Source organism: Phyllobates terribilis, unplaced genomic scaffold (genome assembly GCF_046119375.1).
Source record: "Phyllobates terribilis strain yellow unplaced genomic scaffold, ASM4611937v1 Scaffold_9__5_contigs__length_417890890, whole genome shotgun sequence".
NCBI lineage: Eukaryota > Metazoa > Chordata > Amphibia > Anura > Dendrobatidae > Phyllobates > Phyllobates terribilis.
In genome coordinates this window covers 369,649,320-369,673,255 of record NW_027362769.1, presented here as the reverse complement: position 1 = coordinate 369,673,255, position 23,936 = coordinate 369,649,320, and the positions used below count along the sequence as shown (strand labels likewise).

The 23,936-nt window shown below is 43.6% G+C and overlaps 1 protein-coding gene across 2 annotated transcripts in view; it reads right to left on the bottom strand.

Moving 5' to 3' along the window:
* Window positions 1-23,936, bottom strand: part of PAM16 (presequence translocase associated motor 16) — a 138,046-nt gene that overhangs the window by 36,377 nt on the left and 77,733 nt on the right. For both annotated transcript variants that reach the window (XM_073648244.1, XM_073648246.1), the window contains exons 10-19: window positions 10,891-10,945; window positions 10,508-10,565; window positions 10,270-10,415; window positions 7,255-7,353; window positions 6,760-6,870; window positions 4,766-4,862; window positions 4,322-4,497; window positions 3,657-3,762; window positions 3,370-3,456; window positions 133-275 (exon numbers count right to left, since the gene is read on the bottom strand). In XM_073648244.1, coding sequence (XP_073504345.1) covers window positions 133-275; window positions 3,370-3,456; window positions 3,657-3,762; window positions 4,322-4,497; window positions 4,766-4,862; window positions 6,760-6,870; window positions 7,255-7,353; window positions 10,270-10,415; window positions 10,508-10,565; window positions 10,891-10,945 — 1,078 coding nt within the window. The remainder of the gene's footprint in view (window positions 1-132; window positions 276-3,369; window positions 3,457-3,656; window positions 3,763-4,321; window positions 4,498-4,765; window positions 4,863-6,759; window positions 6,871-7,254; window positions 7,354-10,269; window positions 10,416-10,507; window positions 10,566-10,890; window positions 10,946-23,936) is intronic.

The window sequence follows — 23,936 nt, the reverse complement described above, 5'->3', positions numbered from 1 at the left end:
CCAATTTCTTAATTTATGCATGATACAAACACATTTAGCCTATCAATTGCATATAGACGAGCGATGGTCTCCATAATATTTAAACCAAATTTATAGGATCACATGCATGTTTTTCCCTAAAAATCAGGTCACCTGATCCTCATGACCTTGAAGGTTCAGGACATTTTTTCCAGTCTTCAGGTTCCAGATCCTCAGGGTAAGGTCGTACGAGGAGGAGACGAGGATATCTGAAGCGCACGGGTGGAACCGCACAGTATAAATTCTCTCGTTATGAACTGAGGAATAAGAATATATCAATTAACCGTATATTTGGCCCCCATTGTAACCTCTAATTTATCTTACAGTCTGTGTTAGATTTAATAATACTTTTGCTCATCTTGCTGTCCTGTAATAAAGAAGAACTTCACACCAGGGGGCGCCATTGATTGTCCCCGTTTATGTTCTGGGAACACGAAAGGGTTAACTTTGGAAATATGCCGAGAATAAACATTTGTTTTGTCCATATAGTGAAACTATTCTGCACGTATTGACATTGAGAGGTGTGTAAGCCCCCTATTCAGGTGATCGGGCTGCCCGTGCCGGTGCGGGAGCATTCCTCAGTCACTGTGATTCTTTCAGCTGACAATGAATGATCGCCTCATTCCTATGTCAGTCCCGGGGTGTGATCAGAAGTTTGACATCACTGCCACTGGGCCAAACAAGGCTTTGCATGATGATTAGGTCTCATCCAAAGGTTGGAAAGAGATGAGAAAAAAGGATTTGCATGACCAGGTCCGTGGCCCTCAGAGTAGGGCCCTGCAAACTACCTCCTACCTAAGATATCCCTAAGGCCTCTTCTGACTAGTGGGACCTGTGATATTGTTAAGTTGCGTTGCGACACATGCTTGATGTTGTGGTGGCTTACTAATCAGAAGAGGATGCCTGCTGGTAGTAGGAGGTAAGTAGGGCCTACCAACATCCAACGTGGCAGCTAGACCAGGGTCCTGCAAATATTTTTGCTCAACTATAGTTGGAACTAATCTGGAGAGTTCAGCAGAACCCCCCCAATAAATCTATTATGAGGAAGATACTATTAGCATCTCACTCATCCAACCAGTACCCTGCTTTGTACTGATGAGGGGCTACTACCCCCGAAACAGCTGTCTACAGATGGGTAATGATAATGACCCTAGTCAGGTCGCGAGGCTTGTTAAAGGGTCAGACATTGATCCTCTGTCAAGAACTGTCACCCCACTCAGGACATCCCCACTTTCCACACTTATAGAAATATACGTGCCATTAACACCCAGAAACTTATGAAGAATTTGCAGTCATCATCAGCCCCAATCTCCTCCCTCTCATGTCCTGACTGCACTGAAATATTATAATGAAACACTGCAATGCGCCCTGGATGTGGCTGCACCTCCTACACATAAAATGATTAGACACAGATGGCGACAACCCTGGCACACGCTGCAAACACGTCTTCTCCTGCTGTGTTCCAGGTGCGCCGAACATCAGTGGAGAAAATACTATCTGCGCGAAGATTTCATCCATTATAAGTTTATGCTTAAAACATACAACTCCGCCCTTCACCTCTCCAAACAAACCTACTTCAACGTCATTATCACAGAACTATAGAACAATAATAAACAACTCTTTGACACTTTTCACTCTCTCCTCAATCAAAGAAAAGATTTCCAGGCTCCTTGCATCTTCTCACCCTACTACCTGCATCAGTGACCCTATTCCCTCACATCTCCTTCAGTCCCTTTTCCCGGTTGTCACGACTCGCCTAACTACAATATTTAATCTCTCTCACTCATCTGGTATCTTTCCCTCCTCATTTAAACACTCCAGCATACATCCATTGCTTAAAAAACATCCCTAGACCAGAACTGCTCTGCTAACTACAGACCTGTCTCTAATCTTCCCTTCATCTCTAAACTCCTGGAACACTTGGTCCACTCTCGTCTAATCCGCTATCTCTCAGATAACTCTCTTCTCGGCCCTTTACAATCTGGTTTCCGCTCTTACACTCCACTGAAACTGCCCTCACTAAAGTCTCTAATGATCTACTAACAACTAAATCTAATGGTCACTACTCCCTGCTGATTCTCCTGGATCTCTCTGCAGCATTCGACACTGTGGATCACCAGCTCCTCCTCACTATGCTCCGCACTATCAGGCTCAAGGACTCTGTTCTCTCCTGGTTCTCCTACCTATCTGACCGCTCCTTCACGGTATCTTTTGCCGGCTTCTCCTCCTCTCCTCATCCCCTTACTGTCGGGGTTCCACAAGGCTCAGTCATAGACCCCCTCATCTTCTCCTTGTATACTGCCCCTACTGGACAAACCATCAGTAGATTCGGTTTCCAGTATCATCTCTATGCTGATGACACCCAATTATACACCTCTTCTCCTGACATCACCCCTGCATTACTACAGAGTACCAGTGATTGTCTTTTCCCTGTCTCGAACACTATGTTCTCCCTCTATCTGAAACTGAATCTGTCAAAAACTCAAATCCTTGTGTTTCCTCCCTCCACTAACCTACCTGTGCCCGATATTGCCATTCCAGTGTGTGGCTCCACCATTACTCCCCAGCAAAATGCCCGCTGTCTTGGGGTCATACTTGATTCAGATCTTTCCTTCATTCCCTAAATCCGTTCACTCACTCGCTCTTGTCACCTACACCTCAAAAACAGCTCTAGAATTTGACCTTTTCTTATCTTTGACGCTGCAAAAATTCTTACTGTTGCTCTTATTCATTCTCGTCTCGACTATTGCAACTGTCTACTAATCTGTCTCCCTCTAACCAAACTCTCCCCTCTCCAATCCGTCCTGAATGCAGCATCCAGAACCATATTCCTTTCCAATCGTTACAACGATGCCTCTACCCTGTGCCAGTCATTGCACTGGTTACCCATCTGCTAAAAGTCCAATAGAAACATATTTCTCTCACCCACAAAGCGCTCCATGGTTAAGCACCGCCCTACATCTCCTTCCTCATCTCTATCACCCTACCCGTGCCCTCCATTCCGCTAATGACCCAAGACATCCTCAATAATCCGAACCTCCCACTCCTGTCTCCAAGACTTCTCACGTGCTGAGCCAATTCTTTGGAATGCACTACCCAGGACAATTAAATTAATTCCCAATACCCACAGTTTTAAGCGATGCATAAAAAAGAATTTATTTACACTGGCCTATTGCCTCATCTCACTTATGTAACTATCCCTGTTTTGCCCATACAAAATTTTCTTCAAAATTATATAGGTAGCACTAGACTAGAGTCCCCTTTCCTTCTGCTGGACAGCTCATTTAAATACTTCTTCCCAAGAAACATTGCCTGTAAGACTGGATCTTCTCAGTATATGCAACGTCTTACCAGCAAGTATATTCTGAGGTTCAGTCAGGACCTCTTTGAGTCCATCCGGTGGAATCTCCCACACCCGTATCCGTCCATCCTCCCCACCTGAAATGTAAAGATATGAAATAATGCGAGTCTAATGAAATGCTACAATTATATTTCCAATCACTAAACTACTGATTACTTTTTTTGAAGGACCCAAATTTATTTATTATAGTCCCAAAATGTGGCATTATGGAGTTTGCAGTTCTCCACAATTTCTTGATTTATGGTCAATGAGACCATAGGAAATAGTATTGTCCTACCGGTGACCAGTCGATTAGGGTTGAATGGATCCCAAGTGAGATCGGTGACAGGAACAGAGTTCTGGACAGTGGGCAGAGTGTCGGGGAGACGTCCCGTCTGAGACAGCTGTAAGAGACATATAATATCTGTAAAATCACACAGACGACATATATACTCTATGGTCCTCAGTCCTCACTATGGAGCTGTGTGGAGGAAAGGAGAAACTAGGGATAGTTTCAAAGACGGTGCTTCCAAACCAGGGTTACATTTGCAGAACAGAAGGATTGTAGCCTTGTAGATGCTTAGCATGGGAGGCAGGACCACCCTTAAACACCATTTCCTTTATTGAACCAAATAGGCCCCAACATTTTGTGCTTATTATTAGTTTTTTTTATATCTTTACAGTGCTGGTGCTCAGTTTGGGCTTCAAATCCCCTGCGAAAACATACAGTAAAATCATAAAATTCTGACTGCCGGCATCCACCACTAGGGGGAGCTTATGAGCCCACTGCATATAGTCATTACACTAAACTCAAAAAGTGTGTAGAGAGCTCCCTCTAGTGGTGGCTTCAGGTAAAGAGAATTTTATTATTAGATAAAAAATGGAGCTCTGAGCACGATAAAGACATGAGGTGTTAAATGACGGCACATACAAGGCATTTCTTTTTTAAAGTCATTAATTTACCTCCAGTACAGCCACCTGACCCCCAGCAACGGCCAGCGGGACTGCTAGTCGCTGGTGATTCACGCAGAACCCGTCGCTCTCTCCTGGCGTACTCTGGCTCACACCTTTCAGGTTGGTAATGTGATTGTCCCGGTGGAGCACAACGCCCTGGGTATGACGGAGTCGTGAGCTGGGGCCTATGAGGATCAGACCAAGAGTCGATGGAATTAATAATTATTTCTAGATCACATTAAAGGGAACCTTCATTAGATTCATGTTGCCCAAACTAAGGGCAGTGCTATCCCCTAGAGGCCTGGACTGCAGAGAATCCCAAAAATATCTGCATGGCACTGAGTAAGTGGTTAATCCTCTACTGTTTGATTTTGTTCGTGGCTCCAGAGATGTGCGAACAGCACAATATCACCATGTGGTCTCACTTTCCATGACTGAGTGAGCAAAACTTACCCAGAATGCTCTGCAAGGAGCGCTGGCTGGCACTGGACACAATCCCGCTAGAGGGGGAGGTGACGGAGCTGGACGGAGAAGACAGGACACTTCCATCCTAGGAAAAACAAAGTTGCATTCACGCGATGGCTTTAAGGGGTTGTCCAGATTTGGGCTTCAAGCTTGCACTCTGTGTGAGCGCAGACTTATGAATCCTCACATCGCACACAGTGCACACTGTCAGGATTCTCCGTTGCCGAAGCTGGAAGAGGGCGGGTTTGTGAGGGCAAGTATGTGATTTGCATAAATGCGGTCACCTGCCAACTAGACGTGTGTGGCCTCGTTCAGTACAAGTGAATTGAGTGAGGCTGGACAAGTCTAGTCAGAATGTGACTGGAAGTATGCAAATCGCATACTTGTGGCTACATGACTGTCCGCTCCCGGCACCAGAGAATCTTGACAGTATACACTGTGCGCACTGTGAGGATTCCCAAGTCGGCAGTCACATAGACTTGAAGCCCAAGCTTAGACAAATCCTTTACTATTTTGATATTAAGTTTCAAAAAAAGTCTTTTTCCCATGGCATGAACGGCTAAATCCAGAAAGGGTCTGGACGTTGGCGCTAAGTATATTAATAGGCAACCTAACATACATCGGTATACTGTGAATATATAAAGGTAGTGAACAGCGCAGTAGACTGAGGCGACAGTTTACGCTGCGTCAATATTTATTTACCAAAAACTGGGCCAAAAAATCCAAAGCAGTGTGTAAAAAATTAAGTACACCCTTACTGCTTCCAAAGGAATTAAAAGGGTAAGTAGTAACCGTATTAGTTGCTGCTAATCAAATGCCCTGGATTAATTGTTCATCGGCAAGTGTGACCCACAACATAAAAGCAGAAGTTTTCACAGTTTGTAGGTCTGGAGCATACAGGCGTGAGTTAACACAATGCCAAGGGGGAAAGGCATCAACAATGATCTTAGAAAAGTAATTATTGCTGCCTGACGATCTTGGAAGTGTTATAATAAGGCCATTTAGAAACAATTTGGAGTCCATCATTTTACATTGAGAAAGATTATTCACAAGTGGGAAAACAATCAAGACAGCTGACAATCTTCTCAGGAGTGGATGTCAAATTTACCGAATGGCCAGACCATGCGAAGCTCAGGGACACTGCAAGGTGGATATGGGATAGAGAACATCGATAGATACATGGATAGAGATGGATGGATAGATAGAGATGGATGGATAGATAGAGATGGATGGATAGATAGAGATGGATGGATAGATAGAGATGGATGGATAGATAGAGATGGATGGATAGATAGAGATGGATGGATAGATAGAGATGGATGGATAGAGATGATAGATAGATGGATGGATGGATAGATGGATGGATACATAGATAGAGATGGATGGATAGAGATGGATGGATACATAGATAGAGATGGATGGATAGAGATGGATGGATACATAGATAGAGATGGATGGATACATAGATAGAGATGGATGGATGGATGGATACATAGATAGAGATGGATGGATGGATGGATACATAGATAGAGATGGATGGATAGAGATGGATGGATACATAGATAGAGAAGGATGGATACATAGATAGAGATGGATAGATACATAGATAGAGATGGATGGATGGATGGATACATAGATAGAGATGGATGGATGGATGGATACATAGATAGAGATGGATGGATGGATGGATACATAGATAGAGATGGATGGATGGATGGATACATAGATAGAGATGGATGGATGGATGGATACATAGATAGAGATGGATGGATGGATGGATACATAGATAGAGATGGATGGATACATAGATAGAGATGGATGGATGGATGGATACATAGATAGAGATGGATGGATACATAGATAGAGATGGATGGATGGATACATAGATAGAGATGGATGGATGGATACATAGATAGAGATGGATGGATGCATAGATAGAGATGGATGGATGGATACATAGATAGAGATGGATGGATACTCACACTTTGCTCAGGAGACGCAATGCTCGGTTCTGGGCGGTTGGTCACTTTCTCTTTGTTGGGGAGACAAGTAGGAGGGGATCTTCTCGCTGGATTTAATGAGACCTTTCCTACCTGAGAGCAATCATTACATAAATATAGTTATAAATACAGAAACTAAAGGATCTGGCAGGAAATAGTGTTTCTGATAAAATAGTCTATGCAGTAGACATTGTTGTCAGGAATTTAGCATTTTGCACTATTACACTGCAGCTACAGCCATCAGTCAGACATTGCAGCCAAGGCGGGCACTGGGGCACGCAGGGATGTGCAGTAGCCGAAACGGTTTTCGGCAATTACCATAAATGATGGCTGGCTGCATTACTGCAGTATACGAGTGCCGATCAGCCTGCAATGTATCAGCCTATATATAAGCACCTTGCATATGACCGGTTAGTATATCTGTATCATTGTGTTCCCAGCCGCCATTAATATCAGATGCAACAAGCCGTCACACACCTGTTTGTCCTCTCCAGCCCACCAGCTCTGGGATGAGAGCGCCGCTGTGCATCCCGCTGTATCGGGAAAAAGGTCACTTGGAAACTCCGCTCCTGTTTGCTGGTGAGAGACAAAATCCGAACCCGTAAGGACAAAATAGAGAACAGAGGTATAGTTTTCTGCTGATGGTCTGCTGGACCACTTAATGAATATGTATCAGATTAGAAAAACATGGCTGCCTTGTTACAGAAATGGCACCACTTTTGTCTATGGGTTGTGTCTGGTATTGCGTTACTCACTTTACTGGGTCTGAGCTGAAATTCATCAGACACATCAGAGAAGGGTGGCCATGTTTCTGGAAGAAGTCAGATATAGTTTTGTAATCCCAGACAACCCCTTTAAAGAAGAGATTATTAATGGGTCCAAGGTGATGCAAAAATTAAAAAAATAATTATACTCATCTGCCCGACACGCGATGTTCCTCCATAGTGTGTTCCCGCCGGTCTGATGGGCTGCAGAGGTCATATCTCGTCTGAGCCAGAAGAAAGAGTCTCGTAACGAAAAGTGACCGCTGCAACCTGTCAGTCTCTGGTTGGATGCAGGGAGCGTACTGGATGCGCCAGCAGAAAAAGGAAGCCAAGAGACATACTGCAAAGTATGGAGGAGCGGTGTGGGTCCTGTAGGTGAGTATATATATTTTGAAGGAAATAATTATTTGATCCCTTGCTGTTTTTGTAAGTTTGCCCACTCACAAAGACATGAACAGTCTATAATTTTAAGGACAGGTTAATTTTAACATTGAGAGATAGAATATCCCAAAAAAAAAAAAAATCAAGAAAAACACATTGTATAAATTACCGTAGATAATTTTTTTTGCATTTTGCAGTGAGAAATAAGTATTTGATCCCTCTGACTACTGTGCTTGCCAACAAGGGTTTTGCCACCAAGTATTAAGTGTTGTTTGCCAGACGTTTCTTGTAGTTGATGATGAGGTTTGCGCACATGTCAGGAGGAGTTTTGGTCCACTCCTCTTTGCAGATCATCTCTAAATCATTAAGATTTTGAGGCTGTCGCTTGGCAATTCGGAGCTTCAACTCCCTCCATAAGTTTTCTATGGGATTAAGGTCTGGAGACTGGCTAGGCCACTCCATGACCTTACTGTGCTTCTTTTTGAGCCACTCCTTTGTTGCCTTGGCTGTATGTTTTGGGTCATTGTCTTGCTGGAAGACCCAGCCACGACCCATTTTTAATATCCTGGCGGAGGGAAGGAGGTTGTCACTCAGTATTTTACGGTACATGGCTTCATCCATTCTCCCACTGATGCGGTAAAATAGTCCTGTGCCTTTAGCAGAGAAACACCCCCAAAACATAATGTTTCCACCTCCATGCTTGCCAGTGGGGATGGTGTTCTTTGGGTCATAGGCATTTCTCTTCCTTCAAACACAGCGAGTTGAGTTAATGCCAAAGAACTCAATTTTTGTCTCATCTGACCACAGCACCTTCTCCCAATAACTCACAGAATCATCCAGGTGTTCATTGGCAAACTTCAGACGGGCCTGCACATGTGCCTTCTTGAGCAGGGGAACCTTGCGGGCTCTGCAGGATTTTAAACCTTTAAGGCGTAATGTGTTACCAATGGTTTTCTTGGTGATTGTGGTCCCAGCTGCCTGGAGATCATTAACAAGTTCCCCCCGTGTAGTTTTAGGCTGATCTCTCACCTTCCTCATGATCAAGGATACCCCACGAGGTGAGATTTTGCATGGTGCCCCAGATCGATGTCGATTGACAGTCATTTTGTATTTCTTCCATTTTCTTACTATTGCACCAACGGTTGTCTCCTTCTCACCCAGCGTCTTACTTATGGTTTTGTAGCCCTTTTCAGCTTTGTGCAGGTCTATGATCTTGTCCCTGACATCCTTAGAAAGCTCTTTGGTCTTGCCCATGTTGTAGAGGTTAGAGTCTGACTGACTGAGTCTGTGGACAGGAGTCTATTATACAGGTGACTATGTAAGACAGCTGTCTTTAATGCAGGTAACGAGTTGATTAGGAGCGTCTAACTGGTCTGTAGGAGCCAGAACTCATAATGGTTTGTAGGGGATCAAATACTTATTTCTCACTGCAAAATGCAAATAAATTTATCTAATTTATACAATGTGATTTTCTTGATTTTTTTTTGGATATCCTATCTCTGAATGCTAAAATTAACCTACCCTTAAAATTATAGACTATTCAAGTCTTTGTCAGTGAGCAAACTTACAAAAACAGCAAGGGATCAAATAATTATTTCCTTCACTGTATGTATGTATGTATGTATGTATGTATGTATGTATGTATGTATGTATATATATATATATATATATATATAGAGTTTATATTATTACTTTTGCACCACCATGGGAGTCTGTCAGAATAGAATGACTGTTCAAACCGAGCACAGGCGCTCGGTGCACCCTTGGTGTGGCCAAACAGATCAGTGTAGCTTCCCAACTACTTGTTTTACATCTATCTACACCTTTCTTTTGCTCCTGTAAAGCCAGAGCTGTCAGTGAAGGTAGAGGAGTGTGGAGATAGATGGAAAACAAGTAGATGGGAAGGTGCACTGAACTGCTCGGCCACTGCAAGGGTGCACCGAGTGCCCGTGCTTGGTTAGAACAGTCATTTTGTGCTGACAGAGTCCCTTTAAAATAGTGGACAATTACTTTAAACTAGATAATTATCAGTACATCCAACTGATATCAAAATGCACAAATTTGATTGTTAGAAATCAATGTAACTGTGACCAAAGTGTAAGATTTCAACCGCATTCTCAATCACAGAGTGAAGGCATATTATACAATATACGATGGGTATCAGTATAAAGCCCCCGTACACCTTACATAGGTGTAGGATGATCTGGGTTCGGCTGACTTTAGTCTAATGTGTATGGGGGCCTTTGAGAATAAGTGATGACCAGAAGTCGGATACTTGACGAAGGAAATGGATCCTGCAATCAGCCTGTGAATCGATAGAGGCTCATGTAACAGATCTCTACGGTACCTTGCGTGGGACTGTATAACTGATAGGAATGATGAATCTGTCCGTCAGCTGGAGGAGACGTAGGACTTCAGAGCCCATGACATCAAGGCACAGCTTGGGAGCCAAAGCCAGGCCGCGAGACTGCTGCTCTGTGACGCACTGTGACACTGCGAGATACAGACAGGTGACTTATAGTAATGCACTGCACTAGAATTGTAAAAAAAAAATAAAAAATGATATATATTAAAAGTTTCCTTACGTTGTGCAAGAGAGTGTGGTTCTGTGCCGACCTCCATGCAGTACACCGTGCCTTCACCCTGCAAATAGTAATGGACAGACTGCTGTAACATGTGGAGGAAAAGCATATACATATATTTATAGATTTTCATGAGATTTTTAATTCTGGAGGAACAGACATTTTTCTCAACCTTTTGATGTAATTGGAATTATGTAATTCTCTCCCCCTTCTGTGGCGGCGCTGCAGAGAAACTGAACACTCTACAGCCAGGTTCCCTTGCCGATCACAGATGATCCATTAGGATCCCATCAGTATGACGCTCTATGATCCGCCTGATCAAGATCAGTGGTAACATTAGGAGAAGTTTGTTTATTTGCCGTTGAGGGTGAGGCGGACATTTTTACCTGTGCGGCCAGAATAAGGAGGCTGGTGTCTACATCATAGAGAGGGATAAGGAGTCTGTGGAAAGAAAAGACATTTGGTTACACAGGCCGTGATGCCCTTCAGTCCTGCATGGGTAGATCCCCTCAGCTTCCCTTTAAACCGAAATATGATCGTCCCCCAATCCAGCCTTGCACTTACATGAACTAAACACCAGGGGGCAGAGGTGATACGCCGAACTAGTATTGGACTAGTATTGGACGCAGTAATAATAATTATATATGGTTTGAATGGATCTGGATGTCATTTTGGCTCGTGGACAAAGATAATTTCGGATGAGGGAGTAACGCACTCCCTACATATAGCATCCTGCAAAGGGTTCCGAAAAATCTCTGCCGCCATGGATGAACATCTCCCAAATTTAATTTTCATTGGATAGAAAACAGGCCTCAGAAATGTTATCAGTATTACTACAAAATCTGACAAAAGTAGCCAGCGGTTACAACACTGCTTCCTCTGTCAGCTCATTATCTTTTACTTTTGGCAGTAAAAGGCAACGAGCTGATGACTAAGCGGGATCTAATCCAGAAGAAGAGACTTTGTACAAACTACCCTGGCCGACCAATCAGATCTCCGTTTTTACTTCACAATCTGAAAAACTTTTGGGGAACTGGAATTTGATTGGTTAACTTTTTCCTGCACTACGGAAGAAAGTTGATCAATGCTTGTACATTAGGCCTAAAAAGTTGCAAGTGTTTTGTGCAAGCCACAGTTGCAGGAAGTAATTTTTTAACTTTTTCAATTTTGCATCCTACTACTTTCCACTTTTCTAAAAAAAAAAAAAAAAAAAAAATTCTATCATTTATGGAGTGTATTTGCTTGCTGAAAATCCACTGCACTGATCAGAGGTTGATCGGAGTATGATCCGAATTTCTCGGAGGTGGAGAGAAAATAAAAGTTTCTCCATCAGTCTGAAAATTGGACTGCACTCGAATGCCATCAGAGTGCAGTCCGATACTTCCCACAGACCCATAGACATATATGGGTCATCCGATTATCGGAGGCAAATCGTGCACGCTGCAATTTTTTCCTTTCTTTCTTTCGCCAAATTTATCAAAATGGGGCACAGCATTCATGAATTTTGTGCAAAATAAAAAATGCTTTTTATTTTGGTCTTTAACCTGTTTCGCAGTTCTTTTTCAGAGCAAAAAAAAGTCATATTCTGCTAAAATGTCACAAAAATTGCACCAAAGTTTCAGGTGCATATAAATTCACCCCAAGGAAGGTAACTAGAGTATATTTGTGGCAACTTTTTTTTTATCAAAATATGGCAATTATCAGGTGTGTCTTATGAGGGGTGAAGAAGACGTCTGTTCTAAAAAAAGCCAGAATCAGAGGGACACTGGATCCTGACTGTTTTTCCCCTAAGTTTCTGCAGTCAATACAGACAGAGGCACCCAAGTGGTTTACAGTAGGAGGTACCACCCCAATGATTACCCCTATAAAGCGGGGTGCCGATGTGACACTGGGAGGCTCCCTGTTCTGCCATCTATGTACTTCTACTAGGCATTGCTGACAGAAGTATTGAAGCTTTAGAAAATTGATCAAACGATGTAAAATTTTGTTTAAAAAAAGTTTGATTGCACCTAATTGCTATTGTTGCATCCGTTACGACACTAGAATAATGCATTAAAGGAGCGTCCCAACAACAAAAAATGCCAAAATAACTCAAAAGAAAGACCCTAAATGGTATTTTATAGAGTGCACTAATTTGGTTCTCACCTATTGGGCTAAGCTAGGGGTGACGAGTGTAGCCTTAGGACGCTCGGTCGGGTCACGTAGAGGAGACAAGCCTCAGTTTTTGTGGGAATCAGATTTTAGCTGAGCCTTATTACAGCCATGAAGTGAGGTCAATGAGTCCGGAGGGGATGCAGGGACAGGGCGCTCTGGTGGGGTCTCACAGACAGCCGCTAGGAGGGGATCCTATGGTTTTCCCCCCTATAGAGGAGAAAGGGGTAGCCCTTCCCGGCCGTTTCCTGCCGGGCGTCCCCTCCATCCTAACGTCATCCCGTACAGACCTCTCTCCCAGGTCCCCATCCTCTACCTCTGCTCTAAATACCTCCCTCTTTCTCCTTTCTTCTGCCCCCCAGGGCTGGGAAATCTTCCCCTAGAAAAAAAAAATATATATCCAGGCCCGTGGGAAGTCAGTCCTACTGCTCACCCACGTTACGTCGACTCGCCAGCGACTGAAATGATTAAAAATCCTCCCCATCAGGAAATCCCTTAACACTTTAAGCGACTTTCTCTCAGAGAGATGAGCAATAAAAAAGAGCAATGTATTCAGGAAAAAAAAATAATTCTGAACGAAATTCTCCATCGCTGACGTTAGGCCATTTATCCCTATAAAACCCTAAATGCGGATGAAGCGGCTGATAAACAAACACCATGTAAATTAAACAAATAGGCCGATCCCACAGAAGAAGTATGGGGCTCGTTACAGGTCGCCATGGAGACGTGGTTAGCAGTATTCTGAGGCCTAGCGGCTGGAAAGTGCAGCCTGTGGTTACATTTGTGTCGCTGTGAACGTGCGCGTCAAAACCGAGGGCGAATCCGTCTACTGTTAGCGAATAGGAAGCGACACTGAGGCAGTCGGCCATTTTTTATTTATTTATTTTTTTAAAGAGACCCCTTTTTTTTGGTCCCAGAAGGAATTCTCTCACACATCTCGCTTTCTCTCTTGTCAAACATTCGGGGAGAGATTTATCTCTGGAAATATCTCATGTATAGTGGGGGCCGTGAGAGAGGGGAGGAAAAAGGGACGAGAACATGGATGTCCGAGCGAATAACGCAGGAGGAATCACGTGAGGGGGATGAAAACAAACTGTGAGAAGAGGAGAATGACATCAATAAAAGAAGAAAGAAAAAAGGTCTCCTCTGTTTTTTTTATGCAACTGTTGTCACATATACTATTTCCTGCTCTATAAAATATTATATATACATATATATGTGCACAGACCAATCCTCTCAACAATCCCAAAAAATGATGGCAGCACACCTTCAGGTTTTTGTATTTGTGTACACACATGTATGTATCTACTATATAATCAGCTTATCCCGTCTGTCTGTCCGTCCAGGAAATCCTGCGTCGCTGATTGGTCCGGCCGCTGCCAATCAGCGACGCGGGATTTCAGAACAAGATGGCGGCCGTTAGCGGCTCATCTGCCGCACGGAGGTCAGCGGCGATGCAGCCAGGAGATAACCAGCACTAGCCGGTCATTTCCCCGGCTGCTGGCAGCAGAAGTACCCCGACCGGTGGTCTAGGCAGCGCCGCTCCCCTGTCCTCCCTTCACACTTGCCGTCGGGAGATCAGTGGCCCTAGCCGCTGATCTCCCGACGGTAGCCACATGGAGGTCAGCGGCGATGCAGCCGGGAGTTGACCGGTGCTAGCCGGTCATCTCCAGGCTGCTCGCAGCGGAAGTACCCGCACAGGCAGCGCCGCTCCCCGGTCCTCATTAACACGGTTCGCTGATTGGTCGCGGCCGCGACCAATCAGCGATATTGACGCGAAATTTAAAACACCGCTGCGGAAGCAAGAGCCGGCTGCAGCCGGGGGAATTATGTGCTGGCTGTGCGTGGTCAGCGATGTTGTCTCAAGCAGTATTGACAACATGACGTAATTACAAAATTCATAAGGGGCCCCGGGGGGATACATTGGGGGGTTAATTTAAAGTAGTGCACAACCCATTTAAACACTGCTTCGCTGATTAGTCGCGCCCGGTCGGCCACATACATATTCTAGAATACCCGATGCGTTAGAATCGGGCCACCATCTAGTATATATATATATATTATATATATATATATATATATATATATATATATATATATATATATATATATATATATATATATCAAAAGAATGCAGCAGCACTCCATATGGCCAAGATACGTCTTAACAATGAAAATAATGAAAATATTAGATCTAAACTGTTTAGCTTAGCAACAAGTACTTACAAACAATGAAGGTTTTTAGCGCATAAATTGGCCAATTCATGTGTGCCCATCAACCACGGCAAGGTAACCTCCCCCTGATGGGTAACTACTCTGCCTAACATGCCACTTTTGGGCTATATTCTGTTGTTTAAGTGTTCCCTTTATTTTTTTGAGCAGTGTATAAACACACACACACACACACACACACACACACACACACACACACACACACACACACACACAGTATATATACATACATACATACACACTGCTCAAAAAAATAAAGGGAACACTTAAACAACAGAATATAACTCCAAGTAAGTCAAACTTCTGATTGACACTGATTGACAATCAATTTCACATGCTGTTGTGCAAATGGAATAGACAATAGATGGAAATTATTGGCAAATATCAAGACATCCTCAATAAAGGAGTGGTTCTGCAGGTGGGGACCACAGACGACATCTCAGTACCAATGCTTTCTGGCTGATGTTTTGGTCACTTTTGAATGTTGGTTGTGCTTTCACACTCAAGGTAGCATGAGACGGACTCTACAACCCACAGAAGTTGCTCGGGTAGTGCAGCTCATCCAGGATGGCACATCAATGCGAGCTGTGGCAAGAAGGTTTGCTGTGTCTGTCAGCGTAGTGTCCAGAGGCTCTAGGCGCTACCAGGAGACAGGCCATTACACCAGGAGACGTGGAGGGGGCCATAGGAGGGCAACAACCCAGCAGCAGGACCGCTACCTCCGCCTTTGTGCAAGGAGGAACAGGAGCAGCACTGCCAGAGCCCTGCAAAATGACTCCCAGCAGGCCACAAATGTGCATGTGCCTGCACAAACGGTTAGAAACCGACTCCATGAGGGTGGTATGAGGGCCCGACGTCCACAGATGGGGGTTGTGCTCACAGCCCAACACCGTGCAGGACGCTTGGCATTTGCCACAGAACACCAGGACTGGCAAAGTCGCCACTGGCGCCCTGTGCTCTTCACAGATGAAAGCAGGTTCACACTGAGCACATGTGACAGACGTGACAGAGTCTGGAGATGCCGTGGAGAGGGATCTGCTGCCTTCAACATCCTTCAGCATGACCGGTTTGGCAGTGGGTCAGTAATGGTGTGGGGTGGCATATCTTTGGAGGGCCGCACAGCCCTCCATGTGCTCGCCAGAGGTGGCCTGACTGCCATTAGGTACTGAGATGAGATCCTCAGACCCCTTGTGAGACCATATGCTGGTGCGGTTGGCCCTGGGTTCCTCCTAATGCAGGACAATGCCAGACCTCATGTGGCTGGAGTGTGTCAGCAGTTCCTGCAAGATGAAGGCATTGAAGCTATGGACTGGCCCGCCCGTTCCCCAAACCTGAATCCGATTGAGCACATCTGGGACATCATGTCTTGCTCCATCCACCAACGTCACGTTACACCACAGACTGTCCAGGAGTTGGCGGATGCTTTAGTCCAGGTCTGGGAGGAGATCCCACAGGAGACCATCCGCAACCTCATCAGGAGCATGCCCAGGCGTTGTAGGGAGGTCATACAGGCACGTGGAGGCCACACACAATACTCAGCCTCATCAGGAGCATGCCCAGGCATTGTAGGGAGGTCATACAGGCACGTGGAGGCCACACACAATACTGAGATTCATTTTGACTTGTTTTAAGGACATTACATCAAAGTTGGATCAGCCTGTAGTGTGTTTTTCCACTTTAATTTTGGGGGTGACTCCAAATCCAGGCCTCTATTGGTTAATAAATTTGATTTCCATTGATGATTTTTGTGTGATTTTGTTGTCAGCACATTCAACTTTGTACAGAACAAAGTATTCAATGAGAATATTTCATTCATTCAGATCTAGGATGTGTTATTTGAGTGTTCCCTTTATTTTTTTGAGCAGTGTATATAGATATACACACACCCCCACTGATGTAATCACATGTAGACCATACGAAGGGTCCACTTGAAAACCGGAAGTGTGCCCATTGACTTCAATGAGGCAACGGGAATCGAAATTATATAAACTTTAGGCTCTGTTTGTCCCCTTTTCTATGGTGGTCTTCTACGCTGGAAAAGAGATCAAACAGAATACCCGGAAAAAAAACAGGATTTAGATGGAAGCCCCCAAAGGAGTGATTAATTTTATGGTTGCATGTTGGTAAAAAAAAAAACAACAACAAAAAAAAAAACATTTATTTTTCTGTAATGTAACAAAGATGGCACCGATGGGGTCTTAATGTTTTCTAAAAATGGCACTCTGGGGGCTTAATTAATTTGAAGGGGGCACTCGGGATATAGATATTGGCTGATTGCCCAGCCTGAAATTTAGATCAAGTGGGGCAGTTGCCCATAGCAACCAATTAGATCCCAGCTTCCATTTCTCCCCTACAAACAGAGCATGGGGCAACCAATCAGACTGTAGCTTACATCTTTTCACAGTAGATTAGAAAATGATAGAAGCAATCTGATTGGTTGCTACAGGAAACGACCCCAATATTTGCCTGCAGTTTATTTCATGGACGAGGGTCTGTGTGTACACGATAGTTTTGTATATTTGTCCTCTGCTGAGAGTCCAACACACAAGACATGTCACACAAGCGGCGGCTCACTTGTCTCTCTGTAGAAATTCCAGACCTTGTCGTCGGCAAACATCTATAAGAACATATAACTTTATGGCGGTAAACATAGGACTCCCATATGTCTCAGTTTCCCCTTTTTCCCTTGAATTCCCAGACATAAAAATAGTTATTTCCCTATAATCCAAACGCCTAACGATGTGATATTAACATGGCGGGATGCTGAGATCTATTGTATGTGATTTCAGATGTAAAACTAGATAATAAAGGGTTAAAGAGCATTTCTCACCGAGCCTGCATGATGGTCCGGCACTCATATTTGGAAAAGCAAAGTAAAAACCTTGTGACATAATGGATACCATCCAGCTTTCCTAGAATCATCACTAATTATTAGGGTGTATTCACACAGAGGTTTTTTTTTATTTTGCTGTTTTATCCAAAAACCTCCTCAAAAACTTGAAGTTTCCATTGCAAAAAAAACCTCTATATTAAAACACACCCTGAAGGTTTGTGAGCACTGAGGTTTTTGAGAAATTTTCGTAGCAGAAATTGAGCGAAAACTTTTCAAATTCTCCTCAAAATGGCACAATATTTTGGATTTTCTGCTCAATTTCCCCTCCAAAATCTCAGCATAAAGACGCAGTGTTTACATACACACAGTTTTTTTTTAGGGGGGGTCTAGGAGCAAAGATTGAATGGAAACTCTCCAAATCCTCTTCAAAATGCAAAACTACTCAAAAATGTTGAGTTCCCACTCAGTTACTGCTCCAAAAACTCAGCAAAAAGCTTGTTATCGGAAAGAGCTAAACGAAAAAACAAGAGTTTTTTTCCTAAGACAGTTTTGTGAATAAAACTCAGGATCATACATAGCCATTGAGTGGAAACCAAGTTTTTGCGTAGTTTTTTTGTTCTTGAGGATTTGGAGAGATTCCACTTAGTTTCTGCTCAAAAAACTCCTCAAAAACTCAGTGTGTACATACCCTAAAGGTGGCCATACTCAGTGTACTGTCGTTTCAACCTGCCAAAATACGCATGGGGGTATCAGAATAATTGGGCTGTTGGATTTCAACATGCCTAATCCCTTTGTTTTTACAGGACATCAGAGGGGTCGGCAGTGACTGATCCCCTCTCCCGACTGCACAATTTCCGCAGCAGAAATTCTCCAGGGGAAAAAATCTGCACCAAATGGTGTGGATTTTGCTGCAGATTTACTGCAGGTTTAACCTCACCTGCCCCACAAGTCAAGTTATGTTTTTTTTTCAGCAGTGTGTGTATGAGATTTTGTAAAATCCGTGCTGCTAATATGGACTCTGGTAATGGGATACCTTGACGTCTGACCTTTCTGACTGTATATATACTGATATTACTCCCCAATTGTGCACAAATGTCAGAAAAGTGACTATCTCCTTTGTAAATGTCAGCTTAGTCTAGCTCCTCGGTACAGATGACTTCACATTACACCGCTGTTTTGTCTTTGTAGGGAAGAATCGTCTGACATACAGCAACATGGAAAGTTCGGAGGTTTGCACAGTCAGGGCCCCCATAACAAAACTCAGAATGGTGGCCCTCTCTAGGAGAGCGACAGATCCCATCTCAGGGAAGAAAACACAAAAATACAACATTAGATCTTTACCCCTTTTTTCCCCCCTCCCCATTGAAACTTGTGTAGCTTCTAGACAAACTCGATGGAACAGAGAATTTTAGATTCTCTAGAATTTCCAGCCAAAAATTAACGTCAATTATAGTAAAAATCTAGAGCTTGAAATTTCATTTGAACCTTTGAATGTGACCTAATTGCTTGCCTGGATTATTGGGCAGGATTGTAAGTGACTCCACACCTTTCTATATACCAACCCTATGATAATATGAGTTTTTTGAGCTTTGTATGCAGTATTCTCACAGACTCCCTCTAGTGGTGGCTGCAAAAAGCCAACATTTTATTACTTAACTCTGACTTATACAGAAGATTTGGACCCCTTTCTTAGAGACTTGAACTACAAAAATATGTTAAATTATTTTTCATGGAATAGCGAACTTATAACCCAGTTTTTTAATTCTATATATACTTTTTCTTGACAAAAGCTGGGTTGCCTTTTTTTCAAAAGTCAACGTCGTCCGATATTAGCCACCCCCAGCCTACCGCTAACCACATGAAATAAGCCTGTGTGTGAATGGCACAAGTTATTTTTTTACTTATTAACTTATTTTCTTGACTTTCCCAGCAGAAGTCCATTTGTCTAAAGAAATCTCGTATTTACCCTAAAGACGTGACCGAAGTGTTAAGATCTTTTATCTATAGATGTCAGATAGATGACTGCTTCTTTTGTGATGAGCAATAGTCCCCCCCCGCACCTGCACACACCTGTTCTATGTGTCAGCGCACAGACATACACGTGTTACACCTGCCGTCCCCGGCACACAGAACAGGTCTTGCCGGTCCAGAAATGTCACTTAGATACTTGGCAGGAATCAGCATGCACCTGACGAAATTCATTTTATATCTGCTGAAGTGGAACAAGAAGTTCTATAATTAGGAGGTAGACAATCGGGAACTGACCTATATCTCGGAGGTTGGAGGATTCTGTGGTTAGGGCTAGACAGTGACTGCTGCCAGGTGTCAACATACAAGTTATAGGGGTAGAACCATAGTTCGTGGAAGTCTATGCAAAACTACACTTTGACGCTAAAGCTAGAAGCCCCTTATACACTTTAGCTTTAACTCCAACCCAGAAACGTTCAGATCATCCAAGCACTTGTCTTCACTCGTCTAGAGACCGGATGGTGGCAACTTACTTCCCGGAGAATGAAAGACTCAGCCACTGAAATTAAGCCGGCCGAATCCTTTAAACCCCATATTGGGGGGAAGAGTCGGGAGACCCCAATACATATTAGTCCGTCAGCTGGTGCCCTTAGGGCTTTGATGGCATATTAGTTGTGCAACATGAGGTTGCGATGTCGGATGGCAGCTTCGACTGGGGCTACACGGAGACACGGTTGCGCAACATCACATCTAATGATTTCCTTCGGTGAGACGTTGCGACCTTCTGTGATTACGACAAGTTGTTCACGACTCACAAACTTCAATAAATGCGTCTACAGAGATACATGCGTTCATATCGCATCTAATGATTTCCTAGGGTCTGGCAATGCAAAGTACGATCTACTGCAAATGTGACATCAAGCCACGAATGTTCCCAAATTTCTGTTCGCAAGTTGCCAAAGAGATCAGACTTGCATGCAACTTTTCTGCGACCTGGCTGTTTTTTGTTTTTACAGCAAAATTGCAGCTCTATAATAGTAGAACAAACGTTTTTGGTCGCTCAAATTTTGCCCGAGAATTGCTGTCACTGTGTAGCCCCCCCGAGCCTGATAATTGTCAATGTGATTGGGACGCAACTGCGACGTGGAAGGAGGGAGGCGAGACAGGGAAGGTTGGAGCTGATCACGCTCATAGTATAGATGGATCCATAGCTGTAATTAGAAACCAGTGGGTATAGTACCTGCTGGAGATCGCAACTACGACGTGCTGGAGATCTGTCAACTTTGCCGCATCTGACTCGTGGCCAAATCGCAACTCGAAAATCCCAAAAATTGTTTGTGCAACTTGTATGAGACTTGATGTTGCACGATCAAAGCCCCAACCTTATTTATATCCGCAGTTTTACTACCAAGCAAATAAAAGTGGTTTCTTAAGTCGCTGTAGATGACAGTCTGAACACCCACAGACAACACCAGTCACCTAATGAGATGCTCCTCAGCCGTCCACTCATGGAGATCATGAGCTCAGCATCCTGACACTCCGCAGATTTAGAGGCCTCTCCCTCCGGCTCACCCACTTTTATTGGCTTAAACATCATAAATCTGTGAGATGTATCTGAGGCAGTGCTGCAGGAAAGCTTTGCTTCTAGTGGGCCTCCGCCCCGTCCTTAATACCGGTAAGGAGGATTCCTCAACCAACCAGTCCTGGAAGTCTCATCAATGTCATATTGCATCGTGTCCATTATCTCAGCATTACTGCTGATCTGTAGGTTTAGTACTTATTCCAACCTTAGTTTCCTATCCATATTTTTCACGGATAGAACATGCACCCATTAAAATCTATGGGGCTGTTCACATGTCCGTATTTACTGATGGAATTCTGATCCAAAACACTTATGAAAAACGGTCCATTTTTTTTTCACTTATGAGAAAAATCACTGACATCTGAATTAGGTCGAAATCTGCGTTTAAGGCCTCATTCAGACGTCTGTTTTTCACATGCAAGTGCTATCTGAGTTTTTCACGGATAGCATTCGTGCCTGTGATAGTCTACGAGGCCATTCACGTGTCCGGGATTTTTCGAGGACCAGTCCATGGTAAATCGCGGCGACGTGTCTGATTTTGATCCGAGGGTCAGATCAAAATCGGCAATGCAAGTCTATGGGTCTGTGAATAAAATCGAACTGCACTCGGATGACATCGGAGTGTGCTCTGATTTTCATGTACTGTCAGAATGGAGAAACTTTTTTTTTCTCCACGTATGAGAAGCTCTGACCAAGCTCTGACCAAGCTCTTCCGTCCATTTATCTCGTATGTGAGATCTTTATAGTACATCATTTTTATAGCAGCCAAATTAAAAAACCTAGCACAAGAGTGGCTGCAGATTTTCCAGGCGGCTGCAGTCAAAGGTGGAGACAGTGACCTAACCAGCGAGTCCTAATCACTGAACTTTGCATCAATTAAGGCAGAAGTATAATCTGGCAAGAAGGGAGGGGTAAAGATTACTAACCCATAACATGCTGGTATGGGATAATGTTGAACATTGCAAAGCATAGAGGGGATCTGGGACAGAACCTTAATTATGAAATGCCCGATCGGCAAGGAACTGCTCCGCTAACAAAAATTTAGCTCACACATGTTTCAGCTTGGCTTATGTTATGTTTGTATATATCGTGTGCTTAAAGGGGTTAATGAGCTAAAAGCAAAAACATTGTAGATTGGGTCAGGAAAAACTTTAAAGGGTTATTCCCATCTTCATATATGACTATTGTCGGATAGAGCTGATAAAGACAAGCACTGTCACAATTTACTGCTTAATAAAATTTGCAGCCGTTCTTGAGATATTCACACTTTTGCTTTGTTTACAGCTTGTTGCCTTGGAGACCGACCGCCGCTGCTGTCTAGCTTGTAAGCACTGGCCTGAAACGGGCCTGGATTAGGAGGTAGCAGCGTTCCTGGCAAGATTCAAATTAGTGCTTACAAGCTGAATAGAAAAGCGCTTATAAGCACTGCACATGTTCTGCTGTCTAGCAGTGGTGGTCGGTCTCCAAGGCAACAAGAAGTAAAGAAAAGTGTTAATATCTCAAGAACCCCATTTATGAAGATGAAAATAACCCTTTAAAGGAATATACAGGATTAGATAAAAGGGGTCCTTTTTATTATTTTATTTATTTTTACAGAAACAGTGCCACTCTTTTTTATAGGCTGTTTTTAGTATTGCAGTTTATCCCCATTTAAAGTGAGCCTGCCCCTACAGACCTAAATGTCACCATATATTTCCCATGTATAGTCACACCTGGCGCCCTTCATTCTGCAGCTGATGCCTCCCTGTGAATTCGGTGGCCCCCTCCAAGCCCCCACAGAGGCACAGGGAGGGGTAGGAAAAGTCTTAACAATGCATTTTCTCAACTGTGGGTTGGACTTTGGACCGTTGTCATCGGGCAGGTCCATCCCACACCAATAGAAAGTCCAAATCTGAGAGCAGGAAAAGAGCCTGAGTCCAATGAGGTGTCACTTATTAGGCTCTGTGCTGTAAATTCAATACAATCAGTGTTTTATTAGCAGGAGATTATCACTGTAGGACTAGGTGTCACGTGCCAGGCAGTCCAGCTAATCTGTGTAACCCCACCCCACACCACTGATTGGCAGCTTGCTGACAGTATACACAGGAAGCTACCAATCAGGGGTGTGGGCGAGGTTGTACACAGCTCAGCATTTATAGCACTGCTACATTTACAGCAGAGAAAACAGGGATTTTATCAAAACTGCACCAAGCAGTCCAGTAAGTGACACATTGCTGGAATCAGGGTCTCTGGTCCTACATCAGATTCCATAGCGAAAACCTGCTGATAGACCACCTTTAAATCAGACAGTCCACGGACAAGAGTGGCACTGTTTACACGGAAAAATAAGCAGATCCTTTTTTTCTAATCTTAGGCAATCGTTTTAAAGTCTTGACTACGCCGGCTGATGTTGTGGCCATTTTTTTTTTTTTTGAGAGGGTGTTTTTAGGTGATCTTTCAAAAAAAATCTGGCTCCTCGGTGTGGACTTGGTCCTGATGGTCCAGAGGGTCAGGAGAAAACTTGGCCATGTTTCAGAGTACCATATTACAGCCCCATTTTAATAAAAAAAAAAAAAAAGTACGAAAAAAATAAAATATAAAAACGACTTAAAAAGTAAAAAAAAAAGTAAAATAAAATCCCATGGCGTATGGTCAACCGTTCAGACTAAAGTAGAAAAACAGATAGT